The sequence below is a fragment of the Homarus americanus genome, unplaced genomic scaffold (assembly GCF_018991925.1).
Source record: "Homarus americanus isolate GMGI-L3 unplaced genomic scaffold, GMGI_Hamer_2.0 scaffold25483, whole genome shotgun sequence".
Classification (NCBI taxonomy): Eukaryota; Metazoa; Arthropoda; class Malacostraca; order Decapoda; family Nephropidae; genus Homarus; species Homarus americanus.
Genome location: NW_024726235.1, coordinates 8,627,761 through 8,653,304, shown reverse-complemented (window position 1 = coordinate 8,653,304; position 25,544 = coordinate 8,627,761). Strand labels below are relative to the sequence as shown.

Genomic DNA, 25,544 nt, shown 5'->3' with positions numbered 1-25,544 from the left:
ATATTAAGTGTGTTTATAAGTGTTAAGTATATAATATAGTATGTGCGAGGTTTGAGAGGGATGGGGGGGTGGCCATGATAGTTAAGTGTAGGTGTCGTAAAGTTAAGTGTGTATTAAAGTGTGACTTGAGTGTGTTGTATGTTTTAAGTGTGATAGATAGGGGGGATGGGGGGAAGTTAGCTGTCATGAGCTGCTTAGTGTTTAAAGCATCAGGTGAAGTAACCATGAGAGTCAAATGAGCTGCTTAGTGTTTAAATCAACAGGTGAAGTAACCATGAGAGTCAAATGAGCTGCTTGGTGTTTAAAGCATCAGGTGAAGTAACCATGAGAGTCAAATGAGCTGCTTAGTGTTTAAATCAACAGGTGAAGTAACCATGATAGTCAAATGAGCTGCTTAGTGTTTAAATCAACAGGTGAAGTAACCATGATAGTCAAATGAGCTGCTTAGTGTTTAAATCAACAGGTGAAGTAACCATGAGAGTCAAATGAGCTGCTTAGTGTTTAAATCAACAGGTGAAGTAGCCATGAGAGTCAAATGAGCTGCTTAGTGTTTAAAGCATCAGGTGAAGTAACCATGAGAGTCAAATGAGCTCCCATGTTTATTTTTCTAAGATGATGATAATATTTACAACAAACAATCGTCATAAATGTTGTTGGGAAAAATTGGAATAAGAACAACACGGATCTCGATATTTATTTGTTTATTTAGTGTTTTGGCCGGAGTATGGAAAACAAAAACAACAACAACAACAACAACAGCTTAAGACGCAACGAAAACAGTGTTATAAAAAGAGAAGATTGGTGTAGGAGAGAGAGAAGGAGAGGAGAGAGGTGTAGAGGAGAGAGACACAAGGGGAGGAGAGAGATATAAAGAGAGACTAGGGGAGGAGATGTGAGAGGAGAAGTGTGAGGGAGGAAGCGTGAGGGAGGAATCGTGAGGGAAGAAGTAGTAGTAGTCGAATGAGGGTGAGCCAAGTCCGTAGACTTGCTAGTGATAGATTAGTGTGAGGGAGGAAGCGTGAGGGAGGAAGCGTGAAGGAGGAAGCGTGAGGGGGGAAGCGTGAGGGAAGAAGTGTGAGGGAAGAAGTGTGAGGGAAGAAGCGTGAGGGAAGAAGTAGTAGTAGTTGAATGAGGGTGCGCCAAGTCCGTAGACTTGTTAGTGATAGATTAGTGTGAGGGAGGAAGCGTGAGAGAGGAAGCGTGAGGGAAGAAGTGTGAGGGAAGAAGCGTGAGGGAAGAAGTAGTAGTAGTTGAATGACGGTGCGCCAAGTCCGTAGACTTGCTACTGATAGATTAGGTGTGAGGGAGGAAGGGAGAGAGGAAGTGAGGGAAGAAGTGTGGAGGGGGAAGGGGGAGAGGGAGGTGAGGGTGGGAAGCGTGAGGGAGGAAGGGAGGGAAGAAGCGTGAGGGAGGAAGTGAGGGGGGGAAGCGTGAGGGAGGAAGTGTGAGGGGAGGAAGCGTGGAGGGAAGAAGCGTGAGGGAGGAAGCGTGAGGGAAGAAGCGTGAGGGAAGAAGCGTGAGGGAGGAAGCGTGAGGGAGAAAGCGTGAGGGGGGAAGCGTGAAGGAGGAAGCGCAAGGAAGGAAGCGTGAGGGAGGAATCGTGACGGAAGAAGTAGTTGTACTTGAGAGTGCGCCAAGTCAGTAGACTTGCTAGTGATAGATTAGTGTGAGGGAGAAAGCGTGAGGGAAGAAGCGTGAGGGAGGAAGCGTGATGGAGGAAGCGTGAAGGAAGAAGCGTGAGGGAGGAAGCGTGAGGGAAGAAGCGTGAGGGAGGAAGTGGAGGGGAGGAAGTGTGGAGGAGAAGGAGAAGAAGCGAGGGGAGGAAGCGTGAGGGAAGAAACGTGGAGGGGAGGAAGGGAGGGAGGAAGCGTGAGGGGGGAGCGTGAGGGAGGAAGCGTGAGGGGAGGAAGCGTGAGGGAAGAAGCGTGAGGAGGAAGCGTGAGGGAGGACGTGTGAGGGAGGAAGCGGAGAGAAGAAGCGTGAGGAGGAAGCGTGAGGGAAGAAGCGTGAGGGAGGAAGCGTGAGGGAGGAAGCGTGAGGGAGGAAGCGTGAGGGAAGAAGTGTGAAGGAGGAAGCGTGAGAGAAGAAGCGTGAAGGAAGAAGCGTGAGGGAGGAAGCGTGAGGGAGGAATCGTGAGGGAAGAAGTAGTAGTAGTTGAATGAGGGTGCGCCAAGTCCGTAGACTTGCTAGTGATAGATTAGTGTGAAGGAGGAAGCGTGTGGGAGGAAGCGTGAGGGAGGAAGCGTGAGGGAAGAAGCGTGAGGGAGGAAGCGCGTGGGGAGGGAAGCGTGGAAGCGTGGGGAAGAAGTAGTGGAGATGAGGGTGCGGGAACTGGGCATGTGGGGAGGTGGAGGCGTGGGGAAAGAGTGTGAGGGAAGCGTGGGGAAGAAGTAGTGTAGTGAATGACGTGGAGCTGAGTGAGGTAGAAGTGTGGGGAGGCGTGAGGAGGTGTGGGAAGAAGCGTGAGGGGGGAAGCGTGGGGAGGGAAGCGTGTGGGGAGGCGTGGGGAGTGGGGAGGGAGGCTGGGGGGAGGAAGCGTGGGGAGGGAGGCGTGGGGGGGAAGTGGGGAGGAGGCGTGGGGAGGAAGCGTGGGGGGCGTGGGGGAGGTGTGGGGAAGAAGCTGTGGGGGCGTGGGGAGGGGAGTGGGGAGAAAGCGTGGGGAAAATGAAGGAAGCGCAAGGAAGGAAGCGTGAGGGAGGAATCGTGGATTGTGAGGTGAAGTCAGTAGACTTGGTGATGGGTGGGGAGAGTGCAGGGGAAGAATGTAGGGGAGGGCGTGTGGAGGAAGCGTGGAAGGGAAGGGCGTGGGGGGAGGGGCGTGAAGGAAGAGCGTGGGGAGGCGTGGGGAGGAGAGCGTGAGGGAGAGGCTGTGGGAGGAAGAGGCAGTGGGGAGGAAGTGGGGAGAAGCGTGGGGCCGGAGGGAGAGCGTGGGGAGGTGGGGAAGTGGGGAGGAGGCGTGAGGGAGGAAGTGTGAGGGAGGCTGATGAGGAGAAGCGTGGGGAGGAAGCGTGAGGGAGGAAGCGTGGGGGAGGGGCGTGAGGGGAGGGAGGCTGATGAGGGAGGGAAGCGTGGGGAAGGGGGTGTGAAGGAGGAAGCGTGGGGAGAGAAGCGTGGAGGAGGCGTGGGGGAGGAAGGCGTGGGGAGGGAAAGTGTGGGGAGGGAATCGTGGGGAAGAGTAGTGAGTGGTGGATGGGGGTGCGCAGGTGTGGGCGTGATGGGTCAGTGTGGGGAGGAAGCGTGAGAGGAAGCGTGGGGGAGGAAGCGTGGGGAAGAGTGTGGGGGAGGAAGCGTGGGGAGAGGAAGCGTGGGGGGAGAAGCGTGGGGAGGCGTGGGGGAGGAAGCGTGAAGGAAGCGTGAGGGAGGCGTGAGGGAGGGAGGCGTGGGAAGGAATCGTGAGGGAAGAAGTGAAGGGTGGTGAGTGAGGGGTGCAGGGAGAACCGTGGGAGGTGCTGGTGGGTAGGTGTGAGGGAGGGCAGTGTGGGAGAGTGGGGAAGAGCGTGGGGGGCGTGGGGAGGTGTGGGAGAGGAGCGTGGAAGGCGTGGGGAAGAGTGTGGGGGAGGGCGTGGGGGGAGGAAGCGTGGGGAGGCGTGGGGAGGAGGCGTGGGTGGGAGGCTGTGAGGGTGTGGGAGGAAGCGTGGGGAGGAGCGTGGGGGGAGGAAGCGTGGGGAGAGCGTGGGGAAGAAGCGTGGGGAGAGGAGGCGTGGGGAGGCGTGGAAGGGCGTGGGGAGGAGGCGTGGGGAAGAGATCGTGGGGAGGTGTGGGGAGGAAGTGTGGGGGTGTGGGGGAGGTGTGGGAGGAAGCGTGGAAGGAAGTGGGGAAGGAACGTGGGGAGGGCGTGGGGGGAGGTGGGGAAGGCGTGGGGGTGGGGAGGAAGCGTGGAAGGGTGGGGAGGCCAGTGGGGAAGCGTGGGGAAGGCGTGGGGAAGAAGCGTGAGGGAGGAAGCGTGGGAGGCGTGGAAGGAAGAAGCGTGGGGAGGAAGTGGGGAGGAAGCGTGAGGAGAATCGTGAGAAGAAGTGTTGTAGTTGAGATGAGGGTGCGCTAAGTCCATGGACTTTGTGAAGGTTGTGTGGGGAGGAAGCGTGGGAGGAAGCGTGGAGGAGGAAGCGTGGGGTGGGGAAGCGTGGGGAAGAAGCGTGGGGAGGAAATGAGGGAGGAAGGAAAAGCGTGAGGAGAAGCGTGGGAAACATTTCTCATTGTGTCTAGTTGCATTTGAGACATCTGAAAGTTTTTTTTTTTTGGTTTTTCTTTTTTTGGCTGAGAGAGTGAGGTGAGGCAATTGCTCTGGTTCTGGTAGACATAGGTGCAGGTGAGGTGCTTGTGTTATGGTTCACAAGTGTCTATATAAATTGCAGGTGACGTGCTTGTGTTTGAGTTCCTAGTAATGAGTTGCAGGTGAGGTAAATGAGTTCATAGTACAAAAGGTACAGTAGCTGCAATAAAAGAGAACACAAGAAAATTAATGCTCCTAAGAACAAAAAAAACTGAAGTAATAAAAGAGAAAACAGAAAAATAAGATGAAAAAATAAAACAGAATAAAATTAAAAGGGTTTGCTAGATAGAGCAGACTAACAGCAATTGGTTGGTAGTTGAGAGTAATGATATTAGTGTGTGGTGCTCTCAGAAATGGTGGTGAAAAAGATGGTCAGACATGAAGTGTTTGGAGGAAAGACACCATTCTGCAAAGACAAGACAGGCCGAGAGTTAGCAAGAACAGAGTTGGATCGTCACAGAGTTAGTAACTAAAATATACGCCCCACTGTTCCCCTCCTTCCTTCCCTCTTCCTCCTTCGCCCTCCTCCTTCCCTTCTTCCTTCCCTCCTTCCTCCTTCTTCCTGTTATTCCTCCTTCCCCTTGCCTTCCCTCGTTCCTTTCCTCCTTCCTCCTTCCCCTCCTTCCTTCCTCCCCTCCATCCCCTCCTTCCTTCCTTCACCCTAGCCTTCCCTTTGACCCCTCTTCCTTCCTTCTTCCTTCCTCCTCCTTCGCCTCCTTCCTTCCCCTCCTTCCTTCCCCATCCTTCCTTCATCATTCATCTATTGTGACTTCAGTTTTTTGGTTGTAGTGGAATGGGTTAGGTGTCGTGTTTGAGAGAATGGTCGAGTTGTTTAGGATTAGGTTAGGGTGTGTTTGGGGTTTGGGTCAGGTTGCTGAGGGATTAGGTCAGGTTATTTGAGGATGGGATTAGGTTAGTTATGTTGTGAGGGTTGTATATTATTTGAGTTAAGTCAGGTTATTGAGAGTTAAGTCAGGTTTTGAGGTTAGGTCAGAGTTATTTGAGGTTAGGTTGGGTTAGGTTATGTTATTTATTTAGGGGTTATTGAGTTATTTGGGTTGGTGGTTTTTGGTGGTGGGTTTTGTTGGGTTTGGGGTTGGGGTTTGGGGTTGGTTATTTTTGTTGGATTAGAGTTTGGGTTTACTATGTGCTTTCTTTACTACATGTGTGCTTTAAGCGTGTGTGCCTGCTGTAGAAACAGGGCATAATGTAATGGACAGCGCTGATGGAAACAAGCAAAATGCAAAAAAGAAAAAAAAATACCTGTTATAGTGTTGTGTGTGTGTTTGTGTGTGTGTGTGTGTGTGTGTGTGTGTGTGTGTGTGAGTGGGTGTGTGTGTGTGTGTGTGTGTGTTTGGTGTGGTGAGACAAGGATGTTTATCAATCTTTGGTTGTTAGCAAGTGTTGTGTGTGATTGAGGTGGTGGTCAGTGATAGTATGTGTGTGTGTGTGTGTGTGTGTGTGTGTGTGTGTGTGTGTGTGTGCGTTGCGTGTGTGGTGGGATGATTAATAAATATTAAATAAACTCTGAGACATATAATTAGATGGAGATAATTAATAAGGAAAGAGAGAGAGAAAGAGGGAAAAAAGTTGTAGAATATAGTTTTATGTTTATGGACTCCAGGCAGGTTTGTATTAAAACATGTGACACACACACACATACACACACACACACACACACACACACACACACACACACACACACACACACATGTGCAGAACTGGTCTTTATAAGAACAGGTCTCAACATTATAAAATTATTCTTGATAAATCAATTCCTCTGATAAGCACTGCTCATACCTGTACTATGTTGAAGAATTGTAGTTTGAAGCTTTTCCCATCTAAGTTTATTATATGTCTTATTGTATACTTATTTACTTGTATATTATTTGTAATTCAACATTCCCCAAATATGTACTGTATATTTCAGCCTTCTGAAACATGGCTCTTCAATAAACAATTATTATTATTATTATTAACACACACACACACACACCTCAGGGGTGTTCAGTGATCTTAAATTAATTCAGTGTCATGTGTGAATCAAACTCGGCAGAGAGTGGGAAGAGTGAGGGAGGTGAGGAGTGAGGGAGGTGAGGAGGTGAGGAGGTGAGGAGAGTGAGGAGGGTGAGGGAGGTGGAGGGAAGGGAGGTGAGGAGGTGAGGAGAGGTGAGAGGTGGGGAGTGAGGGAGGGTGAGGGAGAGTGGGGAGGTGGGGAGGTGGGGAGGGAGGAGTGAGGTGAGGTGAGGGTGGGGAGGTGAGGTGGGGGGGGGGTGAGGAGGTGGGGAGGGTGGGGAGGTGGGGAGGTGGGAGGGGGTGGGGGAGGTGAGGGTGGGGGTGGGAGAGTGAGGAGGAGTGAGGGAGGTTGAGGGAGGTGAGGGAGGAGGGAGGTGAGGGAGGGAGGAGGTGAGGGAGGTGAGGGAGGTGAGGTGAGGGAGGTGGGGAGGGAGGTGAGGAGGTGGGGAGTGAGGAGGGTGAGGGAGGTGGGGGAGGTGAGGGGAGGGTGAGGAGGTGAGAGGAGGAGTGGGGGAGAGTGGGGAGGTGAGGGAGGTGAGGGGAGGGGTGAGGGAGGTGAGGAGGTGAGGGAGGTGGGGAGGTGGGGTGTGGGGAGGGTGGGGAGGTGGGGAGGTGAGGGGGAGGTGGGGAGGTGGGGAGGGTGTGGGGAGAGTGGGAGGTGGGGAGGAGGTGGGGGGAGGGAGGAGTGGGGGTGAGGGAGGTGAGGAGGTGGGGAGGTGAGGGAGGTGAGGGAGGTGAGGGGAGGTGAGGGGAGGTGGGGAGGGTGGGGAGGTGAGGGAGAGTGTGAGGGGTGAGGGAGGTGAGGGAGGAGTGGGGAGGTGGGGAGTGGGGGAGGGAGTGGGGGAGGTGGGGAGGTGAGGGAGGTGGGGAGGTGGGGTGAGGAGGTGGGGGAGGTGGGGAGGGTGGGGAGGGTGGGGAGAGTGGGGAGGGAGTGGGGGAGGTGGGGAGGTGGGGGGGTGGGGGAGGTGGGAGGTGGGGGTGGGGGTGGGGAAGGTGGGGAGGGAGGGAGTTGGTGGGAGGTGAGGGGAGAGGTGAGAGTGAGGAGGTGTGAGAGTGAGGGGTGAGGGAGGTGGAGTGAGGTGAGGAGGGTGAGGAGGTGAGGAGGTGGAGGGTGGGGAGTGAGGGGGAGTGAGGTGAGGAGGTGGGGGAGAGTGGGGGAGGGAGTGGGTGGGGTGAGGGGAGGGTGAGGGGAGGTGGGGAGGTGAGGGGGAGGTGTGGAGGGGAGGGTGTGGGGGAGTGGGGAGGTGGGGAGGTGGGGAGGGTGGGGAGGAGGGTGGGGAGGTGTGGGAGGTGTGGTGAGGGGTGAGGGAGGTGGGAGGAGTGAGGGTGAGGAGTGGGGAGTGAGGAGGTGAGGAGGGAGGTGGGAGGGGGGAGGTGAGGGAGGTGAGGAGGTGAGGGAGGTGAGGAGGTGAGGGAGGGAGTGAGGAGGAGGGGAGAGTGGGGAGGGTGGAGGAGAGTGGGAGGTGAGGAGGGTGAGGGGAGGTGAGGGAGGTGGGGGAGGTGGGAGGTGGGGGAGAGTGGGGAGGTGGGAGGTGGGGAGTGGGGAGGTGGGGGAGTGGGGAGGTGGGAGGGTGGGGGGAGGTGGGAGGGTGAGGGAGGTGAGGGAGGTGGGGAGGTGAGGGAGGTGGGAGGTGGGGAGGTGGGGAGGTGGGGGAGGGTGAGGGGGAGGAGGGTGAGGAGGTGGGGAGGTGAGGAGGTGAGTGTGAGGAGGTGGGGAGGTGGGAGGTGGGGAGGTGGAGGAGGTAGGGAGGGTGGGGGGAGGTGAGGAGGGTGAGGAGTGTGGGGAGGTGAGGTGGGGAGGTGGGGAGGGTGAGGAGGAGGTGGGGAGGGTGTGAGGAGTGGGGGTGAGGGGAGGTGGGGAGGGTGAGGTGGGGAGGGTGAGGGAGTGAGGAGGTTGGGGAGGTGGGGGAGGGTGGGGAGAGTGGGGAGGGTGAGGGGATACCAATGATGTGTTTTATGGGAATTGTAATGGGGGCTGTAACAGGTGGGACCATTGTGGCACTTCCTAGAGATCTGCAGGTCCCAGGTGTAGGCATGTCCTGTGGTCTCACCTGGGAACTAAATTACTAAAGGTGAAATTGATGGTAGCTACCAGGCGGTGGTGGTGGTGGGTGAGTTGCTGGAAGACACACACACACAGACACACACACACACACACACACACACACACACACACACACACACACACATTAAAATAAAAACCATGCAGTGATGCCTATTTGGATTATGTTGTGTGTTTCTGTTTGCCACGACAAACAAGCTGATGTGTTTGGCTGGTGATGAGATTAATAGTTAATTTTTTTTCTTACCTTTTGGTGATTAATATTTTACTTGGTGGGTTTATTATTGTGGATTTGGTGTATATATATACTGAATATATGAACATACAAGACTCTGTTACCATTCATTGTACCATATTCACATGTCTGTATTACTACATATTATTATAGCATGTGTCTGTCTTTATGTCTAATGCTATGTCCATTTACATGTCCGATGTACTATGTCTGTACAGCGTAGTCAGTAATTAGAAGACCTCATTTATTGTCCTAGTAATGTCAGCTCCCTGCCTAGCTAGCTACTTCCTCAGGTCACCCGTGCCCCTCGACCAGGAGTTCCTGTGCTGGCTCTGTTCCTGTGCCAGTTGGCTATCACGCCAAGTCTTGTACCCTTGTTGATATATCTACTGCTCGTGCCCTGGAGTTCAGAACCTTGTCTGGGATTGCATCACTACATGGCGCAGTTTGAGTAAGCCAACACGACGGTTTACAAGCCTCAGAGCCGGGCCCGTCTGTTTCCAGAAGATATCACAGTGATGGGAGGAGGATGGGAGGGATGGAGGGAGGGGAGATGAGGAGGAGGATGGGAGGGATGGAGGAGGTGAGATGAGGGAGGAGGATGGAGGATGAGAGATGAGGAGGGAGGAATGGAGGAGGAATGAGGAAGGGTGATGAGGGAGGAGGAATGGAGGGAGGTGAGATGAGGGAGGAGGATGGGGAGGAGGGTGAGATGAATGGAGGGAGGATGGGAGGAATGGAGGGAGGGGTGAGATGAGTGGGAGGAGGATGGGAGGGATGGAGAGATGAGGAGGAGGATGGAGGAAGGTGGAGTGAGGGAGGGAGGAGGAGGAATGAGGGAGGGTGAGATGAGTGGAGGGAAGGATGGGAGGAATGAGGAGGGTGAGATGAGTGGAGGGAGGATGGGAGGATGGAGGAGGGTGAGATGAGGGAGGGAGGATGGGGAGGGAGAGGAGGAGGGAAGGATGGAGAATGGAGGGAGGGGAGAGAGGAGGGTGGAGGGAGGGTGAGATGAGGGAGGGAGGATGGGAGGGATGGAGGGGAGGGAGATGAGGGAGGGAGGGGATGGGAGGATGGAGAGATGAGGAGGGAGGATGAGGAAGGGAGGGTGAGATGAGTGGAGGGAGGAATGGAGGGAGGGTGAGATGAGTGGAGGGAGGATGGGAGGGAGGGTGAGATGAATGGAGGGAGGATGGGAGGAATGGAGGGAGGGTGAGATGAGTGGAGGGAGGATGGGAGGGATGGAGAGATGAGGAGGGAGGATGGAGGAAGGGTGAGATGAGGAGGAGGATGGGAGGAATGGAGGGAGGGGTGAGATGAGTGGAGGGGAAGGATGGGAGAAATGAGGGAGGGTGGAGATGAGTGGAGGGAGGATGGAGATGGAGGGAGGGTGAGAGTGGGAGGAGAAGGAGGAGGGTGAGATGAGGGAGGGAAGGATGGGAGGAATGGAGGGAGGGCGATGAGTGGAGGGGAGGATGGAGGGAGGGTGGAGATGAGTGGAGGGAAGGATGGGAGGAATGGAGGAGGGGTGAGATGAGGAGGAGGATGGGAGGAGGGGTGGGGATGAGGGAGGAGGATGGGAGGAATGAGGGAGGGCGAGATGAGGGAGGGAGGATGGAGGGATGGGGGGAGGGTGAGATGAGGAGGGGAAGGATGGAGGAATGGAGGGAGGGGTGAGATGAGTGGAGGAGGATGGGAGGATGGAGGAGGATGAGATGAGGGAGGGAAGATGGGAGGAATGGAGGGAGGGTGATGAGGGAGGGAAGGATGGGAGGAATGGAGGGGAGGGGAGATGAGGGAGGGGAAGGATGGGAGGAATGGAGGGAGGGTGAGAGGAGGGAGGGAAGGATGGAGGAATGGAGGGAGGGTGAGATGGCGGGAGGGAGGATGAGAGGAATGAGGGAGGATGAGATGAGGGAGGGAAGGATGGGAGGAATGGAGGAGGTGAGATGAGTGGGAGGGAGGATGGAAGGAATGGAGACAGGGGAGATGAGTGAGGGAGGATGGGAGGGATGGAGGGGAGGGTGAGATGAGGTGGAGGGAGGAAGTGAGGGAGGGTGGAGATGAGGAGGGAGGAATGGAGGGAGGGTGAGATGAGTGGAGGGAGGAAGGGAGGGAGGGATGATATGAGTGGAGGGAGGAATGGAGGGAGGGTGAGATGAGTGGAGGGAAGGTGTAGAGGGAGTGTGAGAGAAGGCGTACCTATTTTAGAGCCACCTTGCTAATTAACCAAGAGGCTCCACCACCATACACCAGGTAAGAGGTAAGTACAGTTAACACACAGCTGTAACATTGTGCTGGAAAAACCCCCTTATAATACACCTCTCCCTCTCCCCCTTTAGTGCCGCGCGAAGCTTGTTAGGAGTACTCATTGGTTCTGGTTGTTTGTTTGTTTACCTGTTTATTTGCTTGTCTGGGCGATTTCTCAGGCACCTTTTGATCTTGGACATAATAGTGCTTTGAAAATAACGTTTTATTTGACATTTTTGACTGGTGATTTGTTCATTTTATAGGGTGAGAGAGAGTCACCCAGTCAATAAGTCAGGTTTAGCAGTCATGGAGATAGCTGACACTCCTTCATTCTCAGTACTAATATTTCTCGCCAAACTTACGACAGAATTATCGACGGTGATAATAATGTTGCTGAAGGAAGTTGACTCATTTTTTAATGTGGGAATATCTGGCCCAGAGTTGACGATATATGACCATGACGCCTTAAACACTATCTCTCTCTTCCCTCCCTCTCTTTCTCTCCCCTCCCTCTCTTTCTCTCCCCTCCCTCTCTTTCTCTCCCTCCCTCTCTTTCTCTCTCCTCCCTCTCTTTCTCTCCCCCCCCCTCTCTCTCACAGCTGATCCCTCCAGGGCCGTCCGCTTACATTGAGCAGTTGTTCATACCTGGGCCGTCTGTTTACATGGAATCAGCTGATCATACCTGGTAGTCTCTGAGGTTACTCACGTGACCTTGACCTCTCCCCGGCCCACCTTTGTTTACTTTCTCTCTGTTGATCTTTGGTAATCGGAATGCCCAGACAAAATCCCACACCAGAAATTTATCACCTGACAATTTTCCACTGGACAAAAATCCCACCAGACAACGAATGCTCCAGTGAACGTGGACCTCTGGGTACATGTTGTAAGGGCGGCTATAGTCCGGTCGCCTTAGTACTGAATATTGCTATACAAAGTGATATAGAGGGTCACGTGAAGATTAGGCACCCCAGTTTATTTCACGTTATTAGAACAACCTAACGATACCTGGAGGGATTAATTTAGGTTAGGTTAGTGTAAGAATGTTTAGACATCAGGTGAAATAAACTGGGGTGTCTAATCTTCAGGTAAAGTTCCTGCATACATAAAATAGGCCTAGGTAAAGTTTCCCTTTTTTCTTTTTATCATCCGGAAGAAACCAAAATATCGTAATAATAAGTAAATTACCGTAAAACATTCGTTCATCTCTTGGGGGGGGTCCTTTACCTATTGTGAGACATTGAAGGTATATTGTACAGGTATTCAGGGAACCACAAAACTTGCCCTTGACTTTGAAGCTTCACAATGAGAAGTAAAAGTGTCCAGCGGCCTCCATGTTTTCCTCTCCTCCTGTGGCTGGGGATCCCGTGTATAGTTGCCATATATTGTTTTTGTTCATTATATCCATTATATTTTGTTATATTCATTGATATAGTTAAACATATATAAAATCAATCTATGCTATTCTTGATGAAATAAAAATAAACATGAAGAATTTAAGGATGTATTAGAGAATTAGTTAAATGGAAAAATATAAATATTTTTTGGTGTCTGGTAACTTATTTCGTGACGTCATTAGATTTCTATGCAAATAGTATTTTTTTTCTCGGGAATTCACAACTGCTATATTTTAATTTAAGAAGTGAACGATATTTAATGAAAAATAACAATATTCCCTCTTCACAATGATTCAGTTTTATATTTGTAAATGAAATACCGGTAAGATATAATTGAATCAAACTTCGTGAGTGAGATGTATTGACAATGACAACAAAACGCATTGAGATTTAGCAAAGAAATGTACTACATAAGACTGATTTTCCGAGGTTGTTGGTGATAATGGGAGATGTGAGCACGTATGTCCGACTGTGTGTGTGTGGAAGCAGCCAAGGGTGGAAGGTATATAAGAGGGGAGGAAGTGAATCAACTACCCAGACTACCTGTTGAGAACTGCCTGTGAGGACCTACATTACCCACCCGACAAGTCCTCCCCCTCCACTGATACTATGGTGAGTACTGATGATAAATAGTGATAATGTGAGAGATACTTGTTAATACTATATCTATACGTAACAACACACAAGTTCATAGACTATTCAAAATAAACTTGGACTCTTCATTGTCTTGACTATGTAAAATGTTGAGGTTTGTAATATGAGGATTGCTTACATTAGACAGCGATATGCTTATCTGTGGCGTGTAATAGTGTATATGTGTTTAGACGAGGCAGGTGTTATTGACCAGGTGTTGTTTATGCATTACGGTGTTGTGTAGTGAAGGATGAATGTTAGATTAGTCATGAATTAGCCAGAGGAATGCTTTGATAGTGACCACCAGCCAGCTTAGCTTCACTATCTATCATGAGAATATTTACATGTTGACTCTCAGTGTCAACCATGAATGACCAGCGACCCAACACACCAGGTGAGATAAGACGGATACACCTGCCTGATTAAATGATCCACCTGGGCTTTGATTAATCCCACTACAGTACTGTTATTAACCCGGGACCGTGAGATACTGTAGAGGGATATTATTTGTCCTTGATTTATACAGTAGGTGCTACAGACATGACCCGGGACAACGCTGGTGTGTGGCTCAGTTTGTGTGATTATCTTATTACGTGTTTAATGGAGAATGCCATGCAGTGTTGGTTGCTCTTACTGACTGAGTGACTGTGATTGGTTGGTAGAGAGGGGAAGGAAACACAAACACACACAAATGCATGCCACCACAGCTGTGTTTTGCCTTTTAGGTTTGTCAGGGAGGAAAAATAACAGAAAATGTATTTGTGTATGTGTGTGTGTGTTAGTATCAGTACACAAGCTCTATTACACCATTAATATAGTCCCTCTCTCGTCTGTATTTCCCTGAAGATATGATCACATGAAAGCACCTCCAAGACGCTTACATTAATTACCTGTATGTATATAAGGTCCACGTACACCTGTGATTTATTTACATATGTACGGAATTTACACATATACGAGAGTTCTTATGGGCCAAGGTTAGGTACCGTTTCAATGGGTCTCTTTAACTCCACTCTATTGACTCTTCCGTCACCACTACCGTCACCCCCCCCTCTCCCCGTCACTGTACTGTAAAGGCCACACATGCTATCAGGAGTTACGGTCACTTACTCTACGTTACAGGGAATCCTACTATGTGTGACGGTGACGGATCTTGCTCCCTTCCTGTGTCCAGTTCCGGGATGGTTGATGTAGGCTTCCGACGGACGGGATATTTTCTGGGTGTATTAACGCATGCCTGAAGTCCTTTACCCTTGCATGACTTGAGTACTTCCCCTTTGCATGAGTGACGTCCTTCCCCTTTGCATGTCTCAAATACTTTCCTTTGCATGACTTGAGTACTTCCCCTTTGCATGTCTCAAATACTTTCCCTTGCATGTCTCAAGTACTTCCCTCCCATGTCTAAGGTGTCCTCGCTTATCCCATACATGTCCTTTGATGATGGTGGTGACGATGGTGTAGGGTTGTAGATGATGGTGGTGTAAGGTTGTAAATGATGGTGATGGAGGAAGGCTGGTAAAAGGGCCTGGCCAATCATCCTAACCTCCACTACCCCCCCCCCTTCCTTCCTTCCTCCTATGCCTCAGAAAAATCCTTGACTCACGGAAACATATCCACCACCCGCAACCAAATTATTGACTTCCCTCCTCTCTCTCCCTCCCTTCCATTCTGTCTCTCTCTTCACCTTTTCTCTCTCCTATCTTCCGTCTCTTTTTTCCTCCCGCTCGTTCTCTTCTCTTCCTTTCTGTCTCTCTCTCTTTTCCCTTCCCCTTCTCTCGTTATCTCCCCTTCTCCCTCTATCTGTTTCTCTCCCCCCTCTCTTGTTTCTCTTTACCTCTCCCCCTCTCTTCTGTCTCTCTCTACCTCTCCCCAGTTCGCCTTTATCCCTCATTACACACAAACCCTTTATATTTTCTCCTCAAACTCGACTCAGATTCACAGACCAACAAGACACTTCACCCACGAACCAGACAGGAAGATATGGGCGACTGACGGATACCGGAAGTGGATGTTACTGATCTATGGTGTACCAAGACCGTGAACATCGGCAAGGATTTTCACTGTTATTGTGTTCAGTAATTTGGGGTATTTGATGTCTGGGGGGATTTTTGTTTGGTAATTATTTGTATTGTGTATTAATTTTTTTTTCTCGATAAAGATGAGGTATTGTGAGGTGCCGGTGGGTGGAGTGGGGTGGGGGAGTGGAGGTGATGAGGCGGTAGTAATGGGTGGAGGGGTGAGATGGTGGTGATGGGTGGAGGGTGAGTTGGGTGATATGAGATGGTGACAGTCAGACACCCACAACGTACTACCCTACCCAGCCACTCAACGCTATGTACCCCAGGGCAATGGTCGACAGCCCCAGACTTTCACATGGAAATCCCTGAAAATATTTTGCTCTCCCCTGCGAGTGTGTGTGTGTGTGTGTGTGTGTGTGTCAGTCAGCTAAACGTGACGTCATTGTCAACACACTTCTTGTTTATGAACCAAACTTTATTTTTTAATGACGGAAATTTCGATATTTTTTGTGATGGAAAGTCTTGAATTTCATGACCGAAAGTTTTCCTATGTGAGCTAATTAATTTTCTTATGTATATACTGTAAATCTACAGGTATTTTTCTAAGAGTTTAAGACAAAACATTGATATATTGAATTCAAAGTCGACGATCACGTATTGCAGAGGAGTGTAGCCGTACTAGTGGTTGTGGTGGCAGGGGTGTGTGCTCTCCCCGCCAAGCTGAGTGACCACACGGCACCAGCTTCCCCAGTCTTGGTGAAGGACGTGGACGATATACGCATCCAGGTGACGGAGCCTCGTAAAGGTGAGTGACTGGTCTGTTATTTTAGGTGGGGGGGGGGGGCGTCGTTGGTTCGATCCCGGGGCACTCAGTTCACACAGCTATAAATGGGAATCTGATTTTATAAGTTGGGGAAGTGAAGTGATTGAATGCAGCGTTGGTGACGTTGTCTCCTTTTGTACACTGTGTCAAGCTATGGGACCGATATTCACTTCAATTCCTCATTTTTAAAAATAAAAAATAATAAAGACTACTCCCTCACGTGTTTGCGACAGGTGAGTACGGCGTGCAGGTGTACCAGCAGGTAGAGGAGGCCACAACCCACCTCCCGACACAAGTGTGGACACTCCCTCCAGGATGGCACCTTCCGGGCAAGAAAGATTCCCGAGTGGTTCACGCGGAGCTGCTCTCTACTGGCGACGTGGTGGTGGTGGTCTTCAGCCTGCAGCACGGCCTAGACCTCGTCCTGCTACCCAAGGAATTCTTCCAGACCACAACAACAACAACCACCACAACACCAAAGAGTCACTCACATGAGACCATCGTGTTCCCGCAGGTGTCGGAGGAGTGGCACCCGACAGTGTCCACCCCGGCAGCAGAACGCTGGTCGTGGTCGCCACCTGAGGAAGATGTGGCCACGCCTTCCTCCCTCCCGTACCCACCCAAGCCAGATAAGGTGAAGGCGGCCAAGTAACAACACACTATTACTGTTTGTTTACCTGTCCGGAAATGTGTTTCTACGCCCAGTGGTAACCAGTGTCTCCAAACGGCAACGTTGCAGTAGTAGTATCACAGTTTATGAATGAATGGGTATTGGTCGTATAACGATGGTCGTGATTGGTGGATAGGTTTGCTATAGGTCACATAGGTTGGCCGTTTGGAGACACGAGTTACCTGTCTAATTGTTTATTTGTCTACTTGTCTAGTTTTCTACTTGTCTACCTGTCTGTCTGTCTACCGGTCATTTTACAAACCATAATACAAATTAAACAATTATGTATTTACAATGCTGACTATACAGTGATTCACCTACCTTTAAATCTCAGACTATTGGGTCACTAATCCACCAATCACAGACGGCTGGATATTCTGTCACTAATCCACCAATCACAAACAACTTATTGTACTTTGAGGTCCTGGAGCAAATCCTTAGAAAAAAAGTAAATAATTATCAATTATTATTATGATTATATTGATAGTAGTAGCAGTAATAGTAGTAGTAGTAGTATAAGTAATAGTAATCATAATATTGATAATTACTACACAGACACACGCACACATTAGTCTCTGAATATTACTTTATACACAGCTGATTTGTTTCAAACTTATTCACTAATTATCTTACCTGAGAATCTATCTATCTATCTATCTATCTGTGTCTGTTGTCTGTCTTTTTATTTGTAAAACTAATTATAAGGTTTGTTAAAAGACATATATTACATATTTCTCCTTAATTATCTTAAATAATAACATAATTCATAATAATAATAATAATGATGATAATGATGATAATAATAATAACAACAATAATAAGTTCACTACAATAACATTCTGAGAACATGTACAGTATATCATTAACACTGCATCCGATGATTATACAAAATATAACATTATCATTTAAACGTAATAATACATACACATAATTATACAAAAGACTCAGTATCATACATAACTCCATTAATTTAATATACACATGAATGCACAGACCTATTTTCATGGTAATCAGGAAAAATAGGTATATTTTTCGCCTATTTCACCTAGCATGTACCTAATCGTGCCCGTTAATTTGTATGTTGTATGCTTAAGATAAATTTTGTATGTGGGTATGATGTTGTATTGATGAGATAAATTATTGAAGCTAAATCGTGTATAATTATTAAAACTGATTTGTGTAAAAAATTATAATTTCACTTATGACACAATTATAGGGAATGTACAGTATACACTCAAGTAACAGATGTATACACTCAAGTGACAGCTACAGCAGATGTATACACTCAAGTAACAGCTACAGCAGATGTATACACTCAAGTAACATTTATAACAGATGTATACACTCAAGTAACATTTATAACAGATGTATACACTCAAGTGACAGCTACAGCAGATGTATACACTCAAGTAACATTTATAACAGATGTATACACTCAAGTAACATTTATAACAGATGTATACACTCAAGTAACATTTATAACAGATGTATACACTCAAGTGACAGCTACAACAGATGTATACACTCAAGTAACATTTATAACAGATGTATACACTCAAGTGACAGCTACAACAGATGTATACACTCAAGTGACAGCTACAGCAGATGTATACACTCAAGTAACATTTATAACAGATGTATACAATCAAGTGACAGCTACAACATATGTATACACTCAAGTAACATTTATAACAGATGTATACACTCAAGTGACAGCTACAACAGATGTATACACTCAAGTGACAGCTACAGCAGATGTATACACTCAAGTAACATTTATAACAGATGTATACACTCAAGTAACATTTATAACAGATGTATACACTCAAGTGACAGCTACAGCAGATGTATACACTCAAGTAACATTTATAACAGATGTATACACTCAAGTGACAGCTACAGCAGATGTATACACTCAAGTAACATTTATAACAGATGTATACACTCAAGTAACATTTATAACAGATGTATACACTCAAGTAACATTTATAACAGATGTATACACTCAAGTGACAGCTACAGCAGATGTATACACTCAAGTAACATTTATAACAGATGTATACACTCAAGTAACATTTATAACAGATGTATACACTCAAGTGACAGCTACAGCAGATGTATACACTCAAGTAACATTTATAACAGATGTATACACTCAAGTAACATTTATAACAGATGTATACACTCAAGTAACATTTATAACAGATGTATACACTCAAGTGACAGCTACAACAGATGTATACACTCAAGTAACATTTATAACAGATGTATACACTCAAGTGACAGCTACAACAGATGTATACACTCAAGTGACAGCTACAGCAGATGTATACACTCAAGTAACATTTATAACAGATGTATACAATCAAGTGACAGCTACAGCAGATGTATACACTCAAGTAACAGCTACAACAGATGTATACACTCAAGTGACAGCTACAACAGATGTATACACTCAAGTAACATTTATAACAGATGTATACACTCAAGTGACAGCTACAACAGATGTATACACTCAAGTGACAGCTACAGCAGATGTATACACTCAAGTAACATTTATAACAGATGTATACAATCAAGTGACAGCTACAGCAGATGTATACACTCAAGTAACAGCTACAACAGATGTATACACTCAAGTGACAGCTACAACAGATGTATACACTCAAGTGACAGCTACAGCAGATGTATACACTCAAGTAACATTTATAACAGATGTATACACTCAAGTAACATTTATAACAGATGTATACACTCAAGTGACAGCTACAGCAGATGTATACACTCAAGTAACATTTATAACAGATGTATACACTCAAGTAACATTTATAACAGATGTATACACTCAAGTAACATTTATAACAGATGTATACACTCAAGTGACAGCTACAACAGATGTATACACTCAAGTAACATTTATAACAGATGTATACACTCAAGTGACAGCTACAACAGATGCAATACACTAACAAGTGACAGCTACAGCAGATGTATACACTCAAGTAACATTTATAACAGATGTATACACTCAAGTGACAGCTACAACAGATGTATACACTCAAGTGACAGCTACAACAGATGTATACACTCAAGTGACAGCTACAGCAGATGTATACACTCAAGTAACATTTATAACAGATGTATACAATCAAGTGACAGCTACAACATATGTATACACTCAAGTAACATTTATAACAGATGTATACACTCAAGTGACAGCTACAACAGATGTCAAGTGACAGCTACAAGATGTATACACTCAAGTAACTAACAGATGTATACATCAGATGTATACACTCAAGTAACATTTATAACATGAACAGATGTCAAGTGACAGCTACACATTTATAACAGATGTATACACTCAAGTGACAGCTACAGCAGATGTATACACTCAAGTAACATTTATAACAGATGTATACACTCAAGTAACATTTATAACAGATGTATACACTCAAGTAACATTTATAACAGATGTATACACTCAAGTAACAGCTATAGCGGATGTATACACTCAAGTAACATTTATAACAGATGTATACACTCAAGTAACAGTTACAGCAGATGTATACACTCAAGTAACATTTCTAACAGATGTATACACTCAAGTAAGTTATAGCAGATGTATACACTCCAGTAGCACAGTTATAGCAGATATATACACTCAAGTAACAGTTATAGAAGATGAATACACTCAAGTAGCACAGTTATAGCAGACGTATACACTCAAGTAACAGTTATAGCAGATGTATACACTCAAGTAACGGTTATAGCAGATGTATACACTCAAGTAGCACAGTTATAGCAGATGTATACACTCAAGTAACATTTATAGCAGATGTATACAAGTAACAATTATAGCAGATGATTATATTAATACAAAATGAAAATATGAGGACATAATGTATAATGGAAGTTGTATAATTTAAGCTGTATAATCAATAGGTCTTTCTTTATTATACAACATGACTTCATAATACCACAAAACAATGTGCAACTTGTGTTCTATAACTCGGCAACTTATTGTAACGAGATTCATAATGTAATAATTTAAAACGATATTTTGATACTTGACGTAACAAGTATAATAATTATATAAATTATGTAATATTTTTAAATATTTATTATTTTTTACTTTTATTTTATGATTTTTTTTAATTTGGCACCATTGGAAGATTGTTGTGTTGTAAGCTTAATGCACTGGAAGATTGTTGTGCTGTAAGCTTAAAGCACTGGAAGATTGTTGTGCTGTAAGCTTAAAGCACTGGAAGATTGTTGTGCTGTAAGCTTAAAGCACTGGAAGCGTGTTGTGCTGTAAGCTTAAAGCACTGGAAGATAGTTGTACTGCAAGCTTAAAGCACTGGAAGATTGTTGTACTGTAAGCTTAAAGCACTGGAAGATTGTGCTGTAAGCTTAAAACACTGGAAGTTTGTTGTGTTGTAAGCTTAAAACACTGGAAGTTTGTTGTGTTGTAAGCTTAAAACACTGGAAGTTTGCTGTGTTGTAAGCTTAAAACACTGGAAGTTTGTTGTGTTATAAGCTTAAAACACTGGAAGATTGTTGTGTTGTAAGCTGAAAACACTGGAAGATTGTTGTGTTTTAAGCTGAAAACACTGGAAGTTTGTTGTGTTGTAAGCTTAATGTACTTGAAACGGAACCTGAACTGAAAGTTTCGAGTTTGACCTCCCGTGAACTAAACATGGAAGAGGATGACCTAGGAGGCTTCATGTGTGACCTCTCATGATACAGGTAGAGTTACAGGTAACATGGAAGCTTCAAGTGTGACCTCTCATGACACAGGTAGGGTTACAGCTAACATGGAGGCTTCAAGTTTGACCTCCGGTGACCCAGGCGGGGGTACGGGTCAGGTCAAGTCTTCGAGACATGAAGTTGAGTGTGTCTTGGATCTGTCGAAGTTCAGACTCGACCAGGGCAGCTCGTCGACCCTTAAGGCTCCCCAAGCCCTCCTCCACCCTAGACAGCTGTGACGTCAACAACAACAACAAAATCAATCACCTGTTAAGTGCAGAGAGAGAGAGAGAGAGAGAGAGAGAGATGCAACATTTATCGTATCTTAATCCTATCTCTCACAGCTAACAAATTCATGTACCACTTTACAACAACAGATTATGGTAAACGAATATAAAACAACAAAAGAAAAGAGAAAACGAAAAGCTAGAAAATGAGATATTGTAAAAATCAATAGAATATGGAAATCAAGACAACACAAGTATTAATTTTATTTCAGTAGTGTAAGTAAATATAAAGGATTAACTAATAAGAAATATATAATGATAGATACAGGAGAAGGCTGTGGCAGAACCTCAGGATGTGTTTATTGTTATCATGTTTCCTCAGCTCCTTGAGACCTGTCGAGCCCTCAGCCCAGCTCCTCAAAGATTCCTACGTTTATATTTTCTCGTGAATTGGAGTTAAGAATACGTATAAATATATGGTAAAGGCCTAGTGTACTTAAAAAGACATTTCTGGCATCTACAGTGTATGTGGCATAAGTGATGTGTGTGGTCAGTGCAGCCTTTTGATAACCAGTTTGAATTAAATGAACGTAAAAATATTTGAGAATCATTCTGAGTGACGTAGCTTAATATAGCTAAGTCGATGAGTCCTCGCGTCACCATTCAGACGAGAATTTAAGGTTCAGTTCATTGAGAGTTCATTTTTGTGCCGTAGATTAAGTGAGGCAGTTTGATACGATGTTACATTGTAATAATTGATATTCACTCAATTTAACAAGGACAGCTGACCGAGCCACGAGAGGCTTATTTCCAGTAGAGTCCTTATACCAACAGCATCTGGTGTTGTTAGGGCCAGGTGGGCACCCATCAAGTGCTAACCAACGTGGTATTATTGAACATTAATTCGAATCAAGAGGAGAATTTAACATTAAGACCGAAATATCGCATTTGTGTCATAGTTTTATGACAATGAGTTAATGCAATTTCATATCATTAGTTAAGAGATTTTTTTTTTAGTACAAAATGTTGAGAATCTGGAGTCAGGAGATGTTAGGTCTAAAACTACTACTACTGCAAATAATAATAATAATAATAATACGAATAGTTATCATTAAAGAAAAAGAAAGCTTGATAAAATTAGGTTTATTTCTGAGGAACTTGATTGTTATTTCGAAATGTGGTTCAGGGTTCTGTAGTTAGGGGTCTCACACTTGATCTACAACAAGAGAGGGAGGGACTCACTCGGGTCTCAAGACTGGCTATGATGTCCTGCACAGTTTTCCTGAAGGAGGGAGGCAACAGTGGCGTCGTCTCTCGTTCCTCTTTTTCAGTCCCTGTAGGGGTACTTAATGTAAGTGGAATATATATATATATATATATATATATATATATATATATATATATATATATATATATATATATATATATATATATATATATATATATATATCATGTAAATCCACAATGAAAACGTGGATAAGATATATCTTGATAAAATCACACGGGAAAAGGGAAACAACGGAGCACCGTAGCTTTCGTCTTTATTCAAGACATCTTCAGAGGCAACTGGATTACATGGACAGAGAGAGGCTTAAATATACAGGGTGACCTTAAAAACATGAGGTCAGGTCATGTCATAAGGATGTCATCCACTAATCCCCATACCAACACACACGTAGAGGAGCTAAAGAGAAGGGGGGTGACGTGACTAGTCAGGTCACGTCAAAAATAAGGGACCCACTAAATAACTACCATACATCTTGATCAAAGGTTTTCAAAGCATTTTTAACCTTGGGCCACTGACAAATAAATTTATGTAACATATTATCAGTTTTGAACTGACCATCACTAAGGTTTATTGATTTTAATTCCTTAATCAAACTAGCTTCAACCAGAAGTCTTTCTGTGACACAAGATGATTTAAATACTTCTAAGCTTTTTTCCCAAGCAATGGGATGATTATTATTCCTAACATGAACGAACAAGGCCCTGCTTTCAGATGCTGTTCTGATATTGTACTTATGTTGTTTGATTCTGAGCTGCAGTGTTTTTCCTGTCTGTACTACATAATTACAATTACATTTGCTACATGGAATACAATGAACACTTCCATTTACATTCAAACTTGGGCTATTTCTTATTAGCATATTGGTAATGGTTGAGTCATACTTGAAAACAACATTAATATTTAGTAGCTTGAGGGACCGAACTAACGGGACAAATTCATTACGATAGGGCAGTCAAAATATTCTTAAGTGTAGGAATTTGCCTGGTTTGAGAGGAATGAAAGGATTTTTTAGCCCTTTTAAAACAACGATCAACACACGGAAGGGTACCCGAGTTTTTGTGCAATGGAACGAATGTGTTTCAATTCATCGTCAATAAATTCAGAGTCACAAATACGCAGACATCTTAAGAACATAGCAGAAAAAACTGACATTTTGGTAGACTCCAGGTGATTCGATAAAAGTGTATGAAACTGTCTACCTGTGTGGGCTTTCTGTATACCTTAAATTTGTAGTTTTGGCCATTTCTCATGATAAGCACGTCAAGGAATGGAAGGGATCCATTTATTTCTCTTTCAATTTTGAATGTGATACTTGGGACAATATCATTAAGCTTGTCTAAAAATTCCAAAGGGTCACTGTTTCTAGGCCAAAGACAAAGAACATCATCTACATATCTATACCATGGAGGAATAAAGTCCACTATATTGGGTAGTAATCTAGACTAAAAAAACTCCATATAAATACAGGCTAGAGGAGCAGAAAGACAATTACCCATGCTCATGCCAAATATTTGCTTGTAGAACTTCCCATTTGCTCTAAACACATTGTCAGTTACGCATAACTATCAATTTGAGGAAAGTATCATGTTCAATAGTTAAATCTAACAGTTGTAATTTATCTTTAAGAAATGAAAGTAGGTCTTTCACAGGTACTCTAGTGAACAGTGAATTTACATCAAAACTTATTAATTCGCATATATATATATATATATATATATATATATATATATATATATATATATATATATATATATATATATATATATATATATATATATATATATATATATATATATATATATCTATCTCGATAAAACCACACAGGAAAAGGGAAACACTGGATGACAACCTTACCACCTCTAGTGATGGCCATTAGGTAAATAATGTGATCTTACCTTTGTGGTGGGCGGTGTGTATCTCTACCAGGAGAGGCCGGACGGGCGTGGACTTGAGGGTGGTGGGAGTGAGGGGCAGGAGGGCACCGTGGGCGTTCCGCACCCCAATGCTGCTGGTGGAAGAGGGTATAGTGTGGCCCAGACCAAGGGTCTTGAGGAGAGCCACTTGAACCTCCCTGGCCGTCCACTGGGGCCACATAGGCACTGATACCAGCTGCGTGTTGCTCTTATTATGCTCCTCAGTCTCTCTCTTGTCTGGAACATCAGTATGAATAAGAAAAAACTATTTACTATTTAAAATATAAAGAATTTTAAATCATTCAGGACGTACTGTACTAAACTATTGTCGTTTCAGGCGAGTTACCGAGGAAATACTATCATAGAAAACGGTTGAGACCACAATAGATGTAAACAAAAATCGATCAATATCACCTGTTACTTCATATCACTGATACAACCCTTGTAACACTGTGGGTGTTGTTAAGGCACGTCTAAAATGTAAATAAGTCACTTATCTGTCTTCCTCAAGACTACACGTACATTTAATATCACTTGTTGCTTCGTGTTTGTTGACGAGAACCCAGAGTGTGAGGGGGGCGGTGTCGGCCATGGTAGTGTTGCGGGGGGACTCGTGTAGTGGGTGAAAGAACCCCCCGATGTTACAGTATGTTCACGCCCTCTCGACTGATGGTACTTGCTGCAACACTGCTACACCGCCACTCGGTTCCTCACAAGCCTATACAGAGGGCGGTGGCATGACAAAGATAGATATTCAACGTAGTCTGTTTATTAATTAGTTTAGAATTCCTGAAACAGCTTATCTGTTGGGATATCCGCTCAGTGTTTTTCAGTGCTGCCAGGCGTCCTTCCTCCGTGATGCAAACAGTTGGAGCAACAGTGAGTTACCATCAATACAATTTACTAATTTCTTATTGAATTAGACCTTGAGGTATAATGAAACAATATTTAGTGTATACAAAACATACCCTGCTATGATCAACAAGAGCAGCACCG

The 25,544-nt window shown here is 45.6% G+C and overlaps 3 protein-coding genes across 3 annotated transcripts in view; 1 reads left to right on the top strand and 2 right to left on the bottom strand.

Annotated features, from left to right (window-relative positions):
• Nucleotides 1–11,033, bottom strand: part of LOC121865556 (growth hormone secretagogue receptor type 1-like) — a 19,299-nt gene extending 8,266 nt beyond the window's left edge. Inside the window, exon 1 of the mRNA XM_042365072.1 lies at nt 10,981–11,033. Coding sequence (XP_042221006.1) covers nt 10,981–11,033 — 53 coding nt within the window. The remainder of the gene's footprint in view (nt 1–10,980) is intronic.
• A 1,706-nt stretch (nt 11,034–12,739) lies between these two features.
• Nucleotides 12,740–17,522, top strand: LOC121865515. The gene is made up of 3 exons (XM_042365031.1): nt 12,740–12,839; nt 15,542–15,683; nt 15,935–17,522. Exons 1-3 carry the CDS (start codon nt 12,837–12,839, stop codon nt 16,351–16,353), a joined length of 564 nt encoding a protein of 187 aa, XP_042220965.1. The 5' UTR covers nt 12,740–12,836; the 3' UTR covers nt 16,354–17,522.
• A 2,206-nt stretch (nt 17,523–19,728) lies between these two features.
• LOC121865514 lies at nt 19,729–25,514 on the bottom strand. The gene is made up of 4 exons (XM_042365030.1): nt 25,071–25,514; nt 24,531–24,785; nt 22,590–22,681; nt 19,729–21,353 (listed from the first exon to the last, which is right to left on the bottom strand). The coding sequence occupies exons 1-4, from the start codon at nt 25,138–25,140 to the stop codon at nt 21,198–21,200; spliced, it is 573 nt and encodes a 190-aa protein (XP_042220964.1). The 5' UTR covers nt 25,141–25,514; the 3' UTR covers nt 19,729–21,197.
• Between the last annotated feature and the right edge of the window lie 30 nt (nt 25,515–25,544).